Genomic DNA, 18758 nt, shown 5'->3' with positions numbered 1-18758 from the left:
GTTCCTTCACTGTTTCATCTCCTGGTAAGTGCTCAAGCCCCCAGCCCTCGTGGTGGCCCTTCACTGAACCCACTGCCATTTCTTGAGGTCTTTCTGGTATTGTAAGGCCCAAAACTGGACACACCTAGACATAGTAAGTGCTCATTGCTGGAGGATAATGACTTTTCTCAATCTACTAGCTATGTTCCTGTTAATACATGCCAACATGTTGTTGGTCTTTGCTGCCAGGGCACACTGCTGGCTCACGTTCAGCTTGTTGTCCACCAAAGGCCCCAGGTCTTTTTCAGCAGAGCTGCTCCCCAGCTCGCCCAGTGTTTGTCATTGCAAGAGGTTACTCCTTTCAAAGGGGCAGCCTTTTGCACCTGTCCTTCTTGAATTTGCAGGGATGTCTGATGATGAGATGTCAAACTGCAGAATCTTCATTGCACACAATACTTAAAATAAAAAAAAAAAAATTTTCCCACTGTCAAGGAAATTTTGTAAAACTGGGAATGAAATAAAATTGCTTTTCTACTTACAAATGACCATATTTATTATAGAATCTGTCAGAGGTAACAAAAGCAGTACCAAAGCAAGTACTTCGTACTGATAAAGCAAAAAATATTACATCTTTTGAAATTTTCTGATTGCCGTTGTTTTAATTTCATAACTATAATAGTGCAAATAAGTTTGTGCAGCATGCTTGATTTTCAGATTGTATCTATCATTCTATGCTTCTTTCAATGGTTTGGAGAACTTCTCTGTAGCAGTCTTCATGCATTATGAAAATTCGGCATAGCTAAGAGGCTTTTCACAAAACAGCTTGCTTCACTTACGAAGAGTACAAAAAGAAACCATGGCTGAACCTCATGCTCAGTGGAAATTCTGAGGTATGGACCACAGAGCAGATTGAGGAACTTCTCTTGCTATTATGGCGACAACGTGACATCACATAGCCACATTTTAAAGAAAAAAAAAAAAAATACTGTCTTTAAAAGTGTTCTTGTTACTTGTAAATTTTTGAATCTTCCTGTATCAGATTCTGCTTCCTGAGGGGTGTGCCAGGAGGGATTCTACTTATGTAAAGGAATGGATCACACCCCTGAAACAAATTAGTATGGATCCTGAATTCGTTACAGAAAGAAATGTTGAGCTTGATTTATGCAGAGAGATTTTATACGAGTCAATAAAAGTAGTGGGAAACATCCTAACTCAACAGTACTTTTTTGTTTGTTCGGTTTTTAAAAAGAACATTTTTTCAGGGATGGAATACAAGCAATTTTAGTTATTATAAGAACATTGTTAATATAAACTCCTTGCATCTTTTCTAAGGCAAACTATCCAAGGCATTTTCTATGCAGCATAGACAAGAATACCTGAAATAAGTGAAGTTAAGGAGTAGAGGAAATATAACATTAAAAGATAGCACACTGTGAAAACAGGATCAAACATGTCGCATACCATTAACTGAAAGCCAAACTTATTTTTCAGGTTTTGTTTTGAATTATGTATTTTGATATCAAAAGTGCAGTTATTTCTTGTTTCAGTTCTCATCATAAATTAGACTGAAAAGAATTATCTTGATTTTATAACTGTGATGAGGAAATAGCCGCAACATCTAGTAAACTGTTCCAAGAGTTGATCTACTTCCCAGTTAAAAATCTGCATGTTACTTTGAAACCTCCGATTCCAGCCGTTGAATCTTGCTTGACTTTGTCTACAAGAATGAAGACGCCCTACATGGATTCTTGTAAACCGGTATCTGAAGCCCCACTAAGTTTTCCTTTAATGAAGTAAGAAGACCGGCTTCCTTGAATTTTCTGGTGTAAGACATGATTTCCCATCATCCTTGTGGTTCTTCTCTGAACACTTTCCAGTTTTCAACATCCTGCTTGAAGCGTAGGTATGAAAACTGAACATGATATGACTGCAAATCCACTGCCAAATCTGAATGCAAATCTTGTCAGCATTCCCCCTTCATAATACAAGGTCCTCTTTTATTACATCTGGGCCCCAGCGTTAATGCTGGGAACTCCAAGTCTATTGAATAAGTACTGTGATACTCAGTCACACTCAAATAGCAACTGTTAACAAAAAGCAAGTTGCTGTTGTCAGGGCATACATTCTTTGCTTTTTAGATTATGCGTTTACTTTTGCCAGAGATAAATATGTACTGTTTAACACTTTACCATGCAATCCAGTTCACTTTCTGTTATTTGAAATTGTTCCACAATTTGCACTTATTTTCAAACTTTATCAGCAATGATTTTATGTTCCATTGTAGGCCGTAGGTAAAGTATATACACAGTGCATGACAAAGGACTAACACCTGAAGAACCTTACCTAAATAGCAATTTGTGAATTTCAGTAGCTGAAGTTCCCTTTTACCTCATTCAGGTTTGTGGACTGTAAGCAAGCATTTCAGAAAATAATACCTTTTTATTTTTGCATGGAGAACTCCAGTATGCAAAGTCAGAATGTAATACTTAGTAATGAAAGCTGGCTTTTATTAAAGAAACTAAATATGGAACAAAAGCATAAATTTAAAGATTCCTAAACATGCAAAAGGCAGAGAACTGCCTTCTTCATAACTTCTCTTATGAAGAAAGGCTGAGGGATTTGGGTCTTCTCAGTCTGGAAAAAAGACGACTGAGGGGGTATCTTATCAACACTTATAAATACTTAAAGGGTGGGTGTCAGGAGGATGGGGCCAGGCTCTTTTCAGTGGTGCCCAGTAACGGGACAAGAGATAATGGGCACAAACTTGCGCATAGGAAGTTCCACCTAAACATGAGGAGGAACTTCTTTCCTTTGAGGGTGGCAGAGCACTGGCACAGGCTGCCCAGAGAGGTGGTGGAGTCTCCAACTCTGGAGACATTCAAAACCCGCCTGGACACGTTCCTGTGCAACCTGCTCTGGGTGACCCTGCTCTGGCAGGGGGTTGGACTAGGTGATCTCCAGAGGTCCCTTCCAACCCTATGATTCTATGAACTGCATAGCATTTTTTTTCTATCCATGTAATATTTTTACGTGAGAAGAAAAAAGCTGACGTCTTGTCTGAGTACATATATATAATGTTTCAAGGATATTTGGGATGAAATTTTGACAAAGTTGTATGTGCTATGTGAAGAAATGATTCTGGTAACAAAGCAGATTAATTTGTATGCATCATAAAGTCTGTTGTCATAAGTAAAACGAGGATGTTGAGGTTTTAGCATGGTTTGCGGGGGCACAACAAAGTTACATCTGTTTCTAAGATAGTACTTAGCTACAATGTGCCAGTGTGGTTAGCACACAATATGTAGAGTGAAGAGACACAACATTATTTGCTTGAAGTGATAAGCATACTGGGTTCTATTCTGAGCTTCGTATATCACATATAGGTGCTTTGATCTGCTACCGCTAGACTACCAACTTTCCTTTCAAAATTTGACTGTCTTTAATCAACAAAGAAACAAACCTGCCATTATTGACATCAGCAAGTTCTAAAAATCTGACAAAGTGTTTATTATTTTAATAATGTAATTATTATTTGTAATGTAATAAATGTCCAAATGTCCAAATAATGTAATAAAAATGTCCAACTGTAAATATGCCTTTTTTTTTGTATGCTGCGATTGCTTTTTGATACATAATTGTTTTATATCTCAAGCAGGTAATTTAGAAATCTTGTTGGGAACATCAGCAAATGTTATGCAAGTATTATACCCTCTCATGCATACTTGGCTAAAAAGTAGTTAAAGATACATTAAAAATATAAAAGTATTCTCTGCAGATAGCACTTCTCAACAAAGGGCAAATGTTTGTGGTTCCCTATGAGTGAGATGACTTCAATGGGACTATTTGTATTCTTAGAGAGCATCATATGTTTGAGTACTCTGCTGAATCAAACCAGGGAAAGGAAGCTTTAAATGTTTTGTGTAGTTGTTACCAGGGTACTGCCAAGTGCAGGAAAAAATACCCCAGAATGACGGAGCAGTGTTCAACTATGAGTAGGCATCTTGTAAGTATTTACTTATAAATTAGGTTTCTAAGCTAGTAAGACATGTAGAATGCAGAAGGCCGGGCAGCTGGCAGATTGCAAATTAGAAGGATACAGAGATCAGATAATCACAGTTACCTACTTGCTATGTTCAGTCTTCAGAAAACTTGAAACTATAGCTCAGCAGAATGAGTACCACTGAGAACTGAGGATTTATTGGGCATCTCAGTCTTGAATTCCAGAGGAATTAATTACAAAAAGTGTTCTAAAATTTGTGTTTAAAAGTTCCATGAAAAAATAGTTCCTATCATCTTATAGTTAGCCATCACTAGCCACAAGAGAATGGAAAAGTTGAATAAAACTGCAAGGAAACACAACCATGCTATTAACAAGAAAATTTCTATGAAAACTATTCCAGAACAATTTCCAGGAAAGCCAGTAAGAGCCAGACTGGATATAGAGAAAGAAACAACCACTTCAGCAGTAAATAAAGAGTGTTTCACCAAGACTCTGCTTAGTCTGCCACAGAAGGCAACATCCGCTAGGTGTCATCGTGTGCCACAGAGATTTTTAGACAAACATCTATCATATGTGAAAATTTGAAACATCTGGAGTGTAAGGCACACTTGAATACACTGTGCCAACTAAAAAAGGATTTTAGTCGATTACTGAAGATAGTGGTGCAGAACCCCACTGTAAATTCTAGTGACTACCAATACCATGTGCAGGATTAGCAGTGGACCCACAACTGGTGTAGCACCTACCTCACTGCTTCATTTGGGGCCTGTTCAGTGCACCGTGATGGTAGGGGAGTTTTACTGGGCAGCAGCACCCTCCACCACCCGCACCCTTGGGCTGCCTGTGGTGCTGCACTGGAGAACCGCCCGCAGACTTTTAGGGGGTGGTAGCAGAGTTGAGGTCTAATGGAAGGTTAGAAATAGAAAGGTTGAATGACAAAGGTTCATCACCTCTGCTGTCAACAAGCACTCCATTTTCATGTACGGGATGTCCTTTTGGTAGTTTATCCTGATCTTAGATAAAAGAGTGTTTTCCTTTACTTATTTTACTAGCTATGAATTGTAACTTATTTTTTTAAATTAATTGATTACAACATTTAATTCATTAAAAATTAATGAATTAGTAAACTATACACATAACAAAAGGTGACCAGGTATCTTTGCTCACACACAAGAATTTCACATACTCTGTTCTTATACCAATTTTTAATGAACACACTATCAGCTCTATTTAAGTTCAGAAAATGGTTTAATTTTATTTAGAAGTATCATCAGATTATTTAATATGAACTCAACATAACTTTCTCTGTTCTGTTTTGTTGTTCTTGTTGTTGTTTTTTTTTTAAATTAATTTAAAGTAACAGAAAAAGTGTAATTGCAATGGGATTCTGTTCTTGCAACAATAAACAAACAATCCTTTCTCGTGGGAGGACTACAGATCTAAGACACCTTTCTTACAAACTTAAAAAACCCCATTACTTAATTTTCATGAACAAGGTTTTTTCATACATTGATGTCTTTACATGTGGTGTTCTTTCCATCAGTTGAGTGTGCTTGTTCAGATCTTTGGAGGAAGATTTTAATATCCTAGAAAAAAGAAAATGAAAAGTTATAAGATTATTTCATGTCGCAGCCTGATCTACCTTAAAACTTGCAATAATAATGCCTGTCTTTCCATGGTGTGAGCTTTCTAACTAATGACTAGAAGATTGTGATGGAAAACCAACTTCAGTGGAGATAGATACGTTACTTTAAATTAGACTTTCCGTAGGTTACATAAGATGTCTTCCAGAAGGGCACTAAAAACAACACCATCTTTCAGCTTAAGCACTATGTGTGTTCAGTGCACTAATGAAAACATGAACATACAGTGACAATTGTGGAAAGAACATTCTTCATGGCAAATTCTAAGAGTTCCTGATGTACCACAGGTCTCACTGAGATGATGTTTTCATGTTATCCACACAACATCATTCCCTTCAGTGGTTTTACAAAACTACAGTGAGTTAAAATGCAGTTCTTAAAGTAAGCAGAGATCTTAAGCATCGGCTTAAACTTATCAGTAAAGAGAGGTATTGAGACTGTTGTTTAAACCGGTAAATATTGTTCAGGACATACAGAGATTAATTCTTCAATAAAGTTTCTTTTTTTATATGTCAGATTTCAGGCTGAAGTTAAACAATACTTGAAGGAAACGGAAACGAAAGAAAATAAATAACTAACATTTGGAATAATACGCACCTGGATTTAGTTACTCTTTTTTGCACAGTTCTGCGTTCTTAGTAACACATTGTTTGATTTGTTAATTTTCAATAATTTTGTATTAGCACAATCTTCCCTATTTCCAATTGCAGCAATACTATCCATCACATAAGTAGGATGAACAAGGATTTTTTGATTTTAAAAAATAATGCGCTGAATGTTTATACAAAGATAAAGGGTAATTTAATTTCCTAATGTTTTCTGGTATTGTCAGTAAACACATTTTTCCTTTAGGAGACTGATTAACAGTCAGAATTTTTGTAACATGAATTAGTTTAAATTCAGATGCATATTCCAATACGTATTTTGTTCGTATTTTGAAGATACAGTCTTTTTTCAAAAGAAGAAACTGCCAGTATGTAACAATGCCTCCCCTGCCTTGCAAAGTATCAGGAGCGGTTCAGTGAACACAGAATAACCATGTTAAAAGATAACTTTAAGAGTTCTTTGTTTTAGAAGGTAGTACTAACATTTATCTTTGACTCTAAGAAAGACTTCAGTTTAAGGAGGCCTTTTTCAGCACATTGAGTCAGAAAAAGGAGTTTCAGTTCCGGTTCGACAAAAGTAAATGTTAGCAAATGGAACCTTCAGCAAGTTCATTATCAGTACTTATCATTACCACACGAAGCAGATGAGGATCTCAGAAAACTGAAGCGTTTCTGGCGTGGTAGAATGTGAATTTTATTATGAGCATTCTAAATATACAGTACAAGCCTATGTGTCTGTAAATAATAAGTTTGAGAAAGCTACTGCTGGTCATTGTGGAGCAAATGATAGATAGAGACACATCCAATTCTATGACTGTGTTCATGTGTGGGGGAGGTGGGAATCTTATAGTCTAGCAGCGCCATAGAAATATATGTTAAATATCAGTCTGAAAGTAAGAATTGTATGATTGAAAATTATATTCTGATGCAGAAAAGAGAGTGACAGAACAGCATCTAAATATGTGTTAAGAATGAAAAAAGTTTCCTCTGGACAGATTTTGTTTATGTAACTACCAGTTTTGCAGAGGAAACCAAAACTAAATAACCTCAAAGCACTCCAACAGATTTGCTATTTCTGAGTTTAATGAAGAAAACTTAATGTTTCTGTTACGCGAACAGACATTTTTCTCTTTTTTTTATGTAAGAAACTACTTTTCATGTATTTCTTAAGATTTTTTTGATGGAATACATGATAAAAAGCAAAACATAGATCTCTTTTTTAAACTAGGTATTTAAACACTGAGTTAAATTTTCCTTCTCTTCATAGAATCATAGCATTGTCAGGGTTGGAAGGGACCTTAAAGATCATCCAGTTCCAACCCCCCTGCCATGGGCAGGGACACCTCCCACTAGATCAGGTTGCTCAGAGCCCCATCCAGCCTGGCCTTAAAAACCTCCAGGGATGGGGCTTCCACCACCTCTCTGGGCAACCTGTTCCAGTGCCTCACCACCCTCATGGTGAAGAACTTCTTCCTAACGTCCAGTCTGAATCGTCCCATCTCTAGTTTTAATCCATTCCCTCTAGTCCTACCATTACCCGACATCCTAAAAAGTCCCTCACCAGCTTTCTTGTAGGCCCCCTTAGGATACGGTAGGCCACTATAAGGTCTCCTCGGAGCCTTCTTTTCTCCAGACTGAACAACCCCAACTCTCTCAGTTTGTCTTTACAGGAGAGGTGCTCCAGCCCTTTGATCATCCTCATGGCCCTTCTCTGGACACATTCCAGCACGTCCATATCTCTCTTGTAGTAGGGGCTCCAGAACTGGACGCAGTACTCCAGGTGGGGTCTCACGAGAGTGGAGTAGAGGGGGAGAATCACCTCCCTTGATCTGCTGGCCATGCTTCTCCTGATGCAGCCCAGGATACAATTGCCTTTCTGGGCTGCAGGTGCACACTGACGGCTCATGTTGAGCCTCTCGTCTACCAGCACCCGCAAGTCCTTTTCTTCAGGGCTGCTCTCAAGCCAGTCACTGCCCAGCCTATATCGGTGCTTGGGATTGCCCCGACCCAGATGGAGGACCTTGCACTTGGTCTTGTTGAACTTCATGAAGTTGCCATGGGCCCACCTCTCCAGCCTGTCAGGGTCCCTCTGGATGGCATCCTTCCCTCCAGCGCGTCAGCCGCCCCACACAGCTTGGTGTCGTTGGCAAACTTGCTGAGGGTGCACTCTATGCCACTGTCCATGTCGCTGACAAAGATGTTAAACAAGACCAGTCCCAGTACTGATCCCTGAGGGGCTCCACTTGTCACTGGCCTCCACCTGGACACGGGCCCATTGACAGCCACTCTTTGGGTGCGGCCGTCAAGCCAATTCTTTATCCACTGAATTGTCCATCCATCAAACCCATATGATATCAGCTTGGAGATCAGGATGTCATGCGGGACAGCCTCAGCTTGTCAGTGTGCAACTCTTGTGCATTGGGACATTTAAAACACCACATGAAAAAGGCTTCTCAAGTTTCATAAGTATTAGAAGTACCGCCTATGAGTAGACAGTGATTCAGCAGTGTTTTTTTCTGCCAAAGCATTGAGTACAAACTATGGCCCACCTCATAAGCCTTGCTGAATATAATCTGTATGAACTCTCCCTAGACAGAAAGTATTTTTACTTTGTTAAATGATAGATGGAGTTCTGAATGGTTGTTGAGTTGTGTAATATTAAATGGCTGCTGTGAGTATAAACAGGTTCTGTAATAGTTGTTCAACATGCTAATAAATGCTTTTTTGGTAAAAACATATCAACTAAACACTACTAGAAGTCCTATCTTGGTGAAACTCCTATTTGAATGAAAATCTGAGTCATTTTACTGAAGTTATTAACGAACCCAACAACAATAACAGCAGTAATAATATGATGATTAATTTAGAAGGAACAAGCTTGATGCAAGGGCCGGTGTTAAATGGAGTCAAAACATGATATCCGTATCTTCAAAATGAGAGGTTTTTTAGAAGGACTATTCAGGATTTGAAAGCAGGATAAAAAACGTAACATAATCAAAAGCATACTAGTTTTGATACCAACAAACTGAATGCTAATTGTCAAACAACCTTGTTATCCACAGTAATTGTAAGAATGTAGTCCACTCAAAATAACAGATTAATGCAACCATTAAGAATTATAGAAGTAGAATATATCCCAGACTCTTTACCTAAATTTATTGCAATCAAAATGGAGAGTTACTAAAATGTGTGGTATTCCTGTATTACTGTGACAGTTTTGGGATAGAAGGCAAAATTTGTGACAAGAAATAATACCAGGCCTGAAGAAGACCAAACTTAATAGACAAACCTATGCAGTGGAAAAAGCAGAATTGCTTGCTTCTTCCATCTGAGTAAGTTGGTCTAATAAAAATGTTCGCTGACTTTTTATTAAATGTATTTAAAGACAATTTTATTCAGAATGTAATGAAGTGTATTCATAAACACACACTCACATATAGGTGTGGTTTAACTATTCTAAAGGAACAAATTTCATCTGATATGTGAAAAAAAAATGTTGATAATGGCAAATCACTTGAAAGCCCTAGTCAGGGCCAGAAAGACTTCTAATTAGGCCAGAAAAGAACAGATGAAAAACTAATAGAATTTCCAAGCTTATTCATTTGTTGGCATTTGTACTGAGGCTAACAGAAATGTCATCATTATGTAAGATGTTGCCAGCCCACTGGTATATGAACTGAGAAAACAAACTCCCTCCAAAACATAAGAATATATCTCACCTGGAGGAAATTTTTTTTTCACAGATATTGTTGGTTAAAATTGAACAGGTCATCAAGAAGCCAAAGGAATCAGGTGCCTTAACTCAAATTTGAACAATTCTAAGCTACATATTCCATTTGTAGTTTTCAGCAAAACATTTTATTTTCCACTGTTTATGAGTGCAGTAGTAGAAACATTTAACCTTAGAAACCACACCCTAACTTGCTATATTTATCTTGTAAAAGATCTGAAAATAACAGCACTGTGGTTGGATTCATTTTTATAAGATTTTTATAGTCTTAGGACAATTTCTGAAAAAAAGTAATTGATGCTAAAAATATTGTTTACTTACTTTGGAAATGTTTTGGGAAGAATTTCACCTGTTCACCAAATATAGTTCTTTGAAGAATTGTCAGAGAAAAACTGTTTCTGGAGTACCTATGTTTTTGAACAGAATCCTAACCTACGTAAACCAATGGCCACTGCGTCTCTGTGCCTGTTTTGTGCTGAATATAATAATTTGTTATAAAGTCGAGTAAGAACTTGCGGTCTTAGCTCTTCCCCAGTTAGTCAGAATTTGAAAGCAAGACTGTGAAGTGTTATTTCATGCATAAAACAGCAGTCTGTATTTACCACTACAGTCAAGTAATATAATCTTCTCTTTTTAACTATAGAAACCATAGAGCACTATAGTTGAGATACAGTCAGTATAAGTCCTTGCAAGAGGAAATTCTAACTATTACGAACAAAAACTGAAGCTCTGCATTATCTAACTGTCAAGTCAGGAGATACAGGCATCAAACGAATCTGCCAAGTAGAAAAGTGTAATATTTAAATGCAATTATACCAGTACGGCTTTGATAGACAAGCTGTGGAAACTCCTTTGGGCTAGACCACGTGCACTGAAACCTTCACCTACTGCCAAAATTCATATACGATAGTTTCTCAACTATGCCTTTTCTCACTGACTGACAATTTTTATAACTGTATTGCCCTGAACATACCCTACCAGGCACAAATGACATAGGTCATTGATGGCAGATAATAAATTTTAAATGTATACTACAATCTATTTTTCAAGCTGTATAACATAGTTCCTCCTGAAAGTGGTACAGGAAGATTAGAAATTTTGATAAGGAATAGACACTGTGCTCTTGATTTTCAGCTATGGGTTAGTGTGAAAAGGTTGTAAAAATAAGTCCCCCTCTCTGTAAACAGAAGAGTATATGCATATGGCATTACCCAGTTTACATCCTAGTTAAGTGTTACTTTATGTCTCAGCACATTGGGTATTCATGGGGAGCTTGCATTATGCTAAATGTTGCAAAGCCAGTGGGATGTTTGTGGAAAGAACAGTTCTTGAGATGGATCATGTATAGAAGACAGAGCTAGTTTAAGAAATACTTTGGTCTGCAAGAAATTCAGTGAAGTTGGAAAAAATGTTTAAATTAGGAAACGCAGTACTTGATTAAATAAAAAGGGTGAGGAAGAAAGAATGGGGAAGGGAGGAATGATTAACATTCCATGGTGTCTATTTTCCAAAATTGGCTGAGACATTAACATAGGCGAGATAGATACTCATTGATGGTTTCAATCTTAACTTGTGTTGTCTTTGTCTTATATTTTCCTTTTGTATCTCTCCTACTCTGGCAAACACATTTTTAACCCTTACTTTGACAGAGTAAATATATTCGTTTATTCTTACATCTTGTCTTTTATTAACAATAATTATGAGTGATTTATATAGCAAATGCTAGGCACTTCACTTCTTGCAAGTGATGAATATAATTAAGAAATAGCAAGTTATTCCTGGAGCATCATGTACTTTATTCAGATTTACAGTTTGTGGGACACTATGTGCCCCTGTTTGTGATCATCTCAAACTTTCGAAGACTGTTTGATATTTGGGCCTGCGAATGCAAGCATCCTTTTGTCTTGTCTCACACTATTTTCTTACACCCTGTATGTAACACATTTTTGCCGTAGTTCAACCATAGATTTAATAGGTTGATACTCTGGCTCAAACTTGCCTCATGTGCAACTGTTTAAATGCACATTTAAATATAGGTGCAGGTAACAGGGAAGTTCTAGAGTATGGCAGACTACTGCAAACCGGCAGTATCTAAATTAACTACATTTACACTTCTGGGATAATGCAAATTTCAATACGTGTACTTACAAATTTCTTGGTCCCAGAAAGCAATACTTACAGGAAGCTTGTATTCTTGATAGCTGTTGATCAAGTCTTGAATGAAAGGATGCTTCAAAAGGAGTGCAACTGGAATGGTTCTGAGATCTTCGGTGCCTAATTCTTTGTATATTTTGATGAAAAGCTTTAAGAAAAAATAATACGTGGTCAATTTATTAGGTGTTTGAAATAATTTGGCAAAAAGCAAATATTGCAGCAGGTATTTAGTTAATGTATAATGCAAAGTACAAAACCTTCTTTGAATCAGGCAGCCTACCTTATCATAGCTGCCTTCCTTATCCAGATTACTGAATCTATGATCATCTTTACTTCCTCCAGTATGAAACACTTTGAGTAGAGTTGCGACTGAAATTATTCCTTCACCCGTGTAATTTGAAACTTTTTTTTCATCTTCTATTAAAGTTTTCTCATTTGGCACTATATTGGTGTAAGGTGTAGTCTAAGAAAATAAAGCATATGTATAATAATTGGTGATAAGTAAGTCTGTCAGTAGGTCATCTGTTCCAGTTAGACATTCACAAAGGAGCAGTGGATTATACTTCCAAACTTCACTTCTTACAAAACAAAAATCATCAACTCACACAAAATTACCTGCTGAACTACAGGATGAAGGAACAGATCCTGAGAGTCCAGAAATATCCATAATGTTGGCTTTAGTAGAAATTTAATACAAGCTTTTCCCACTAATATAGCCAACATTCCACTGAGAAATTAACATTCTTCAGAGCAACAAAACATAAAAATACTGAATAGTTACAAATTACAATACTCTACCAAGAACTTTGTGCTTGTATAAGGAGTAAACTTGGCAATTCCAGATGTTCACACGAAAAATGCAGCATGAATTTTCTAGTACAAATCAAGGAGTCATTGCAACAACTTGGTTGTGGCTAAGAGTTAACATAGGGTCACCAGCTCTCCAAAGAAAAAGATGAAAAAGGCTTTATGCAGGAAAATTAGAAGTTTATTATAAAAAAAGCAATGAGTATCTTTGTGGTGATATTAAAGATGGCCAAAGAGAAAAAACAAACCAAAACAACCTGCTGTAAAGATTTGTGAGCACAAAGATGAGAAAGGACCTCACACAGGTGAATAATGCTTTGACTAGATTAGGCCACCGTGTAGACTAACCACTAAGAACAACAGGAAATTGCATTTAATTGATTACGCCACTGTGCAGACTAACCACTAAGAACAACAGGAAATTGCATTTAATTGAGCATACCATTTCTTTCCTCATTAGGAGGGAGACAGCTGAGATACAGTCACACTTGTGCTACATGTCTTAGACCTTAATACATGTCTTTTCCACCACAGGAGGAGCAGAGTCTTTGACAGAGTCTTTTTAACACTCAACAGCGGACATTAGACAAATACCAGCACTTAGGTTTTTCTGTCTCCCATTACTGTTTACATTTAGCTCTAAGACGTACAAAACCAATAACAAAATTACTGACACTTAAAAGTTAAACATTTTAAGCAAAAGGGTATTTGCTATGATGTCAGTAAAAGTAACAAAAGTCTCTAGAATGTTTATCTGATCTTCTATTAGCATCATTAAAGTTTCAGGCATATTTCTGCAGGCAGCTACCAATGAGAAGTCATCACAATTATCAGGACAGAAGAAGAAAGGGAGAAGAGACAATTTAAAACAAGTGTTGCTGTGTAAGTGCCTACTTATAAGCTGGCTATCTAAGCTGTATTACAAAACTTTTTTTAGATGAGGCTAGAAAGCTCTTTGTATTCCACTGAGGAATATCCAACTCATAATATTTACTAGATTTCCAGTACCTGTAGTGAAAACTGGGATATTTAGATCACATGTAAACAGCCACAGATAGACAAAGGTTTAGGATCTTAATTTGGTGCCGAAAACCATTTTGTATGTCTCCAGGGATCTATATCTTTCTATTTGATGGAGCTTTACTCCAATGTGGCGCAATACCAACTCACAATGCACTTTTGGCCCCCTTGTGGTTGTTGAATACCCTGCATGAAATGCTGGCCCTGCTGAAGCCAATGGTAAAAACATGCACTTCTGTGAAACAGGATTTTATCTGTTCTCTTTTTTTCTGTATTCAACGTTACTGTTAAAGTGTACACATATGGAACATAATGCATAAGAAGAAAGAAAAGATTAAAATGATGTCCTATCAACCCTGCAATTTTGAGCACCAACCTATGAAAGTCAACTATAAAGACAAAGAGCATCCACACATGCAAGATGTTCATTTAGCATCTAATTCTTAGATATTTCTATGTTTCTAAGGAATCCCCAAAATGAATTACGCACACAAACTGTCTGTATTGGGAGACGTCATGAGACATACATGAGAGAGAGCACAGATCCATAGAGCCAATAAACTGAGTGGGAAAGTAAGTATGTGGAAATTCTCAGAGTTCCCATGAAGTCAGTGGAACTACTTGTAAGGACTGGAGCTACCTAGAGTAAGAAAATATACAGATATCTAGCTAATTTATAATTTGCAAGCACTATTACTATTCTCTAATATTTTGCTGTAATGTTTTACCACACATGGGAGAGATGCTGCTTCTTTTCTCTGAATATATGTTCCAGTAGCAATGCTAAGTGCTCTGTAAACACCTTCCACTGGATCCGAGTGGGAGGCAAAATAAAGTAGCATCTCCATATAGTTGACCAGAGCAGGATCTTTTCTGGTATCAGCAAATAAACTGAAGAAAAACTATAAAAGGACAAAAACATGTAAATTAACGTCTACAAGTGGAATTTAATAAAATACAAATCAAAGACTAGAGAAAAGGATGAAATAAAGTAATGACTGATGATAGGTAATATTATCTTTAAAAATGTGTTGAGGCTGTGTAAATCAAGATAAATCATAGAATCATAGAATCCTAGAATACCAGGTTGGAAGGGACCCCAAGGATCATCCAGTCCAATCTTTCTTGGCAAAAGCATGGTCCTGACAAGATGGCCTAGCACCCTGATCAGCTGAATCTTAAAAGTGTCCAATGTTGGGGAATCCACCACTTCCTTCGGGAGATTATTCTAATGGCTGACTGTGCTCACTGGGAAAAATTTTCCTTTTGTGTCCAATCGGAATCTCCCCTGGAGTACCTTGTAGCCCTTGTCTTTTCCATGTGACTGCTTGTCAAAAGGGAGTCTCCATCTTCTTCATAGCCACCCTTTAAATACTGGAACACGGTGACAAGATTTCCCCGCTAAGCCTTCTTTTCTTAAGGGTGAACAAACCCAATACTCTCCATCTTTCCTCACAGCGCAGGCTTCCCAGTCCTTTGAGCATCTTGGTGGTCCTTCTCTGGACCCTCTCCAGCCTGCCCGTATCCTTTTTGTACAGCGGGGACCAAAACTGAACACAGTATTCCAGGTGTGACCTGACAAGTGCTGCCTAGAGTGGGATAATGACTTCTTTACCTCTGCTGGTGATGCCCTTGTAGATGCAACCCAGCATCCTGTTGGCTTGTTTTGCTGCAGCAGCAGCAGACTGGTCACTCACATTGAGCTTGTTGTCCACCAAGACCCCCAGGTCCCTTTCCACAGAGCCGCTCACCAGACAGCTACATCCCAGCCTGTGCTGCACTCCTGGATTATGGTTTCCCAGGTGCAAGACCTTACACTTGTCCTTGTTGAACTTCCTAAGGTTCTTGTTAGCCCACTCTTCCAGCCTATCCAAATCTTCCTGCAGGGTGCCTTTCCCTCCTGAAATGTCCACTTCCCCACTCATTTTGGTGTCATCAGCAAACTTCATCAGGGTACACCTGATCCCATCATCCAGATAACTTATGAAGACCCTAAACAGTGTTGGGCCCAGTATCAATCCTGGGAAACCCCACTTGTGACAGGTCAACAGTATGAAAAGGAGCTATTTACCACCACCTTCTGTGTGCGGCCTGTCAGCGAGTTCCCCACCCACTGCACAGACCACTTGTCTAGACCGTAACATATCAGTTTCTCTAGGAGGAGGCTGTTGGGAACCACGTCAAAAGCCTTGGAGAAATCCAGGTAGACAATGTCCACCACTCACCCCTCATTAGGGGGTTTAGCAGGTTACTTTGTCACGGAAGGAGATTGGATTTGTCAAGCATGATTTGCTCTTGGTGACTCCCATGCTGGCTTTTCCCAATCACGTGCTTCATTTGACTTGTGATAGCCCCCAGGAGGATTTTTTCCATAACTTTCCCAGGGATTGAAGTAAGACTGGTGGGCCTATGATTTCTTGGATCCTCCTCTGAGCCATTCTTGTAGATGGGGGTGATATTAGCCTTCTTCCAGTCTTCTCGGACATCCCCTGATCTCCACAACTTCTCAAAGATTATGGAGAGTGGCCTCACAACAATGCCAGCCAGCTCTCCTAACACCCTTGGGTGGATATTGTCAGGGCCCATCAATAGTTCACATACCAATTCTTCCTTCACTGACAGCTGGTCTGTGTCTGCATCAACATGCAACAATAGGTCCAAAACATTTTCCTGTATTCAGATCACACTATTACCTCCCTCTTCCACGGAGACTTCCACAAGCTTAGATACAGGGATCATTTGTCTCCCATTCTTTACCAAGCTGGTAACTGTGTAGCAAAATTAATGAAGTTCAAAGGAGAACACAAATAATTAAGACTTTCTGAGTAAACTATGATTTAGAACACCGAAGGACAATTCCTCGATTCCTTTCCATGTTATTTCTAACTTTGATTTTTTTATACATGGAAATCATATTCTGAAGCGCTCCCTGACCTCAAAAACCACTGAAACATTGTAGCCGTTATGGAAAAAAAGAGACCCAAGAAACTTTTGAGCAAGACCTCTCAGGTTAGAATACTGAGTGGTCTCTTCAAAATAGCTATGTTTTTAAAATTACCTTTAGGAGATTTCTTATCCTATCTAAAGGCAAAGGTTCTGTGCAACTTTTTGTTATGCTTAGATCTTCATCTTCATTAAACCATAAGCCAACCTGATTAAAAAAAAAAAAAAAAGATTAGATAGATTACTAAGAGCTTAATTCCTGGACTTAATCAAGTTGAATTTATTAATATAGAATGACATCAGAATAAATAAGTAGCTGTTTGTACTTTGTAATAGATACTTTGGGAATTACTGAAAATGGAATAGGATAGAAGTGACTCTATGCTCTTGAAAAAAGTGAAAATTAACTAGGTAGTAGTTAATCCAAGAAGCGTAATATGATGCAGAGGTTCTATGTGTGTTCTGTTTTTTTCCTTTTAGGGCATCCTTTGCTATCCCATAGCTTTTATCCTAGCTGTCCTTTTGGAAGAAACTGTCCGTACACTTCAGTATAATGAAGGGCAGAGGCATGGCGCTTCCCATGCTTGCCTGCTCCCAACAACAAGACTAAGTGTCCTATAATGCCTACAGAGCTATACCTACAACTGTAAATTAAAAGTGCCCAGAACCTAATCTCTAATACTAGACCTGACACACAGGAAACATCAACTAGATCTTACCTTCTAAAACAGGATGGCCATGAAGAGACCACCTACAGAAAAACTCACTTGCTTGGAAGTTGCCCATGTTCAACCATGCCAGGTCGTGCAAAAAAACCCCACAGTATGGACAACTGAGTACCATTACCTAGGTATGTGTAGTTAACTAGTACAGGTTCAGACTTGTTTCTTGTTAGGACAGTAAAATAAAATTAAGTTTCATGACATTTTAAATGCATGTAAGTCTCAGTATAAAACAGAGAATAAAGTTTGTTACAATTTTTATTGAATGATTTTAACATTTAAAAAAATATCAGTGTATTCCCTATTAGATTAATAGACTAATATGGAAGACTCCAAATAGCTGGAAATCTTAATGAATCTCAGATATTAATGAGAGATGCAATAGTCTTTCAGTGTAGGCATTGAGTTAAAATATTGTTACAAAGTTATATATTTCATTAGCAACATCCTTTCCACATTTAAGGTGAATTACTACATTCTTGGTTATATAAAATATTGCATTATCATTATGTGTTTTCTTTACAAAGCAATACAATGAAATAGGACAAAATGGGAAGTTCCAAGGTATTTTCAGAACAGAAAATAAACTAGTAAAGCTAGTTTGCTACTTTTTCCCCGCCTGAGTTAGCTGGAAAAATTGGGCAAATTAATAACATGAAAATAGACTTCATGTTGTCTTTGAGATCTTTATCAGAAATATATCAGATGGTTTGCTGTAAATGATATAATTATAATATCAATGATAACAACTGACAATTAGTCTACTAACTCTCTGCTGTTGTTCTTCCCTTAATTTTATGGACTGCACTGACTCATTAATACTCTAGTGTACCATGTTCTACAGCACATTAATCTTTATTTTTTCAAGAAATAAATGAATATGAAAGAAATGAAACAAGTATTGATCTCATAAAATTTGCCATTAATTGCTCCAAAAGGACACAACAAAGATTGCAATAAAAACAATTCAGATGTTCCTCATCGATTAATTTGAAATTAGAGGACTAAATTTTACTTTAGTCTGAAAAATTCTGTTCCTGTTCTTCTCATAACTGTATATGCAAAAATTCCAAACCACAGTACTGTCAGTAACATGAACTGTAGGGCCTCAACTACAGCAGGGTTTTCATGTGAAGGGTTTTTAAGCGAAGAAAG

General features: G+C 37.6%; 1 protein-coding gene across 1 annotated transcript; it reads right to left on the bottom strand.

Moving 5' to 3' along the window:
* Positions 1 to 5365: 5365 nt before the first annotated feature.
* LOC141735721 (sperm flagellar protein 2-like) lies at positions 5366 to 17667 on the bottom strand. The gene is made up of 6 exons (XM_074568856.1): positions 17653 to 17667; positions 16997 to 17089; positions 14667 to 14840; positions 12392 to 12574; positions 12137 to 12259; positions 5366 to 5565 (listed from the first exon to the last, which is right to left on the bottom strand). Exons 1-6 carry the CDS (start codon positions 17665 to 17667, stop codon positions 5482 to 5484), a joined length of 672 nt encoding a protein of 223 aa, XP_074424957.1. The 3' UTR covers positions 5366 to 5481.
* Positions 17668 to 18758: the final 1091 nt, after the last annotated feature.

This window comes from Larus michahellis, chromosome Z (genome assembly GCF_964199755.1).
Source record: "Larus michahellis chromosome Z, bLarMic1.1, whole genome shotgun sequence".
In the NCBI taxonomy this organism is placed as follows: Eukaryota; Metazoa; Chordata; class Aves; order Charadriiformes; family Laridae; genus Larus; species Larus michahellis.
Note: the sequence above shows the minus strand (reverse complement) of the source record. Positions and strands in the feature narration are given on the sequence as shown.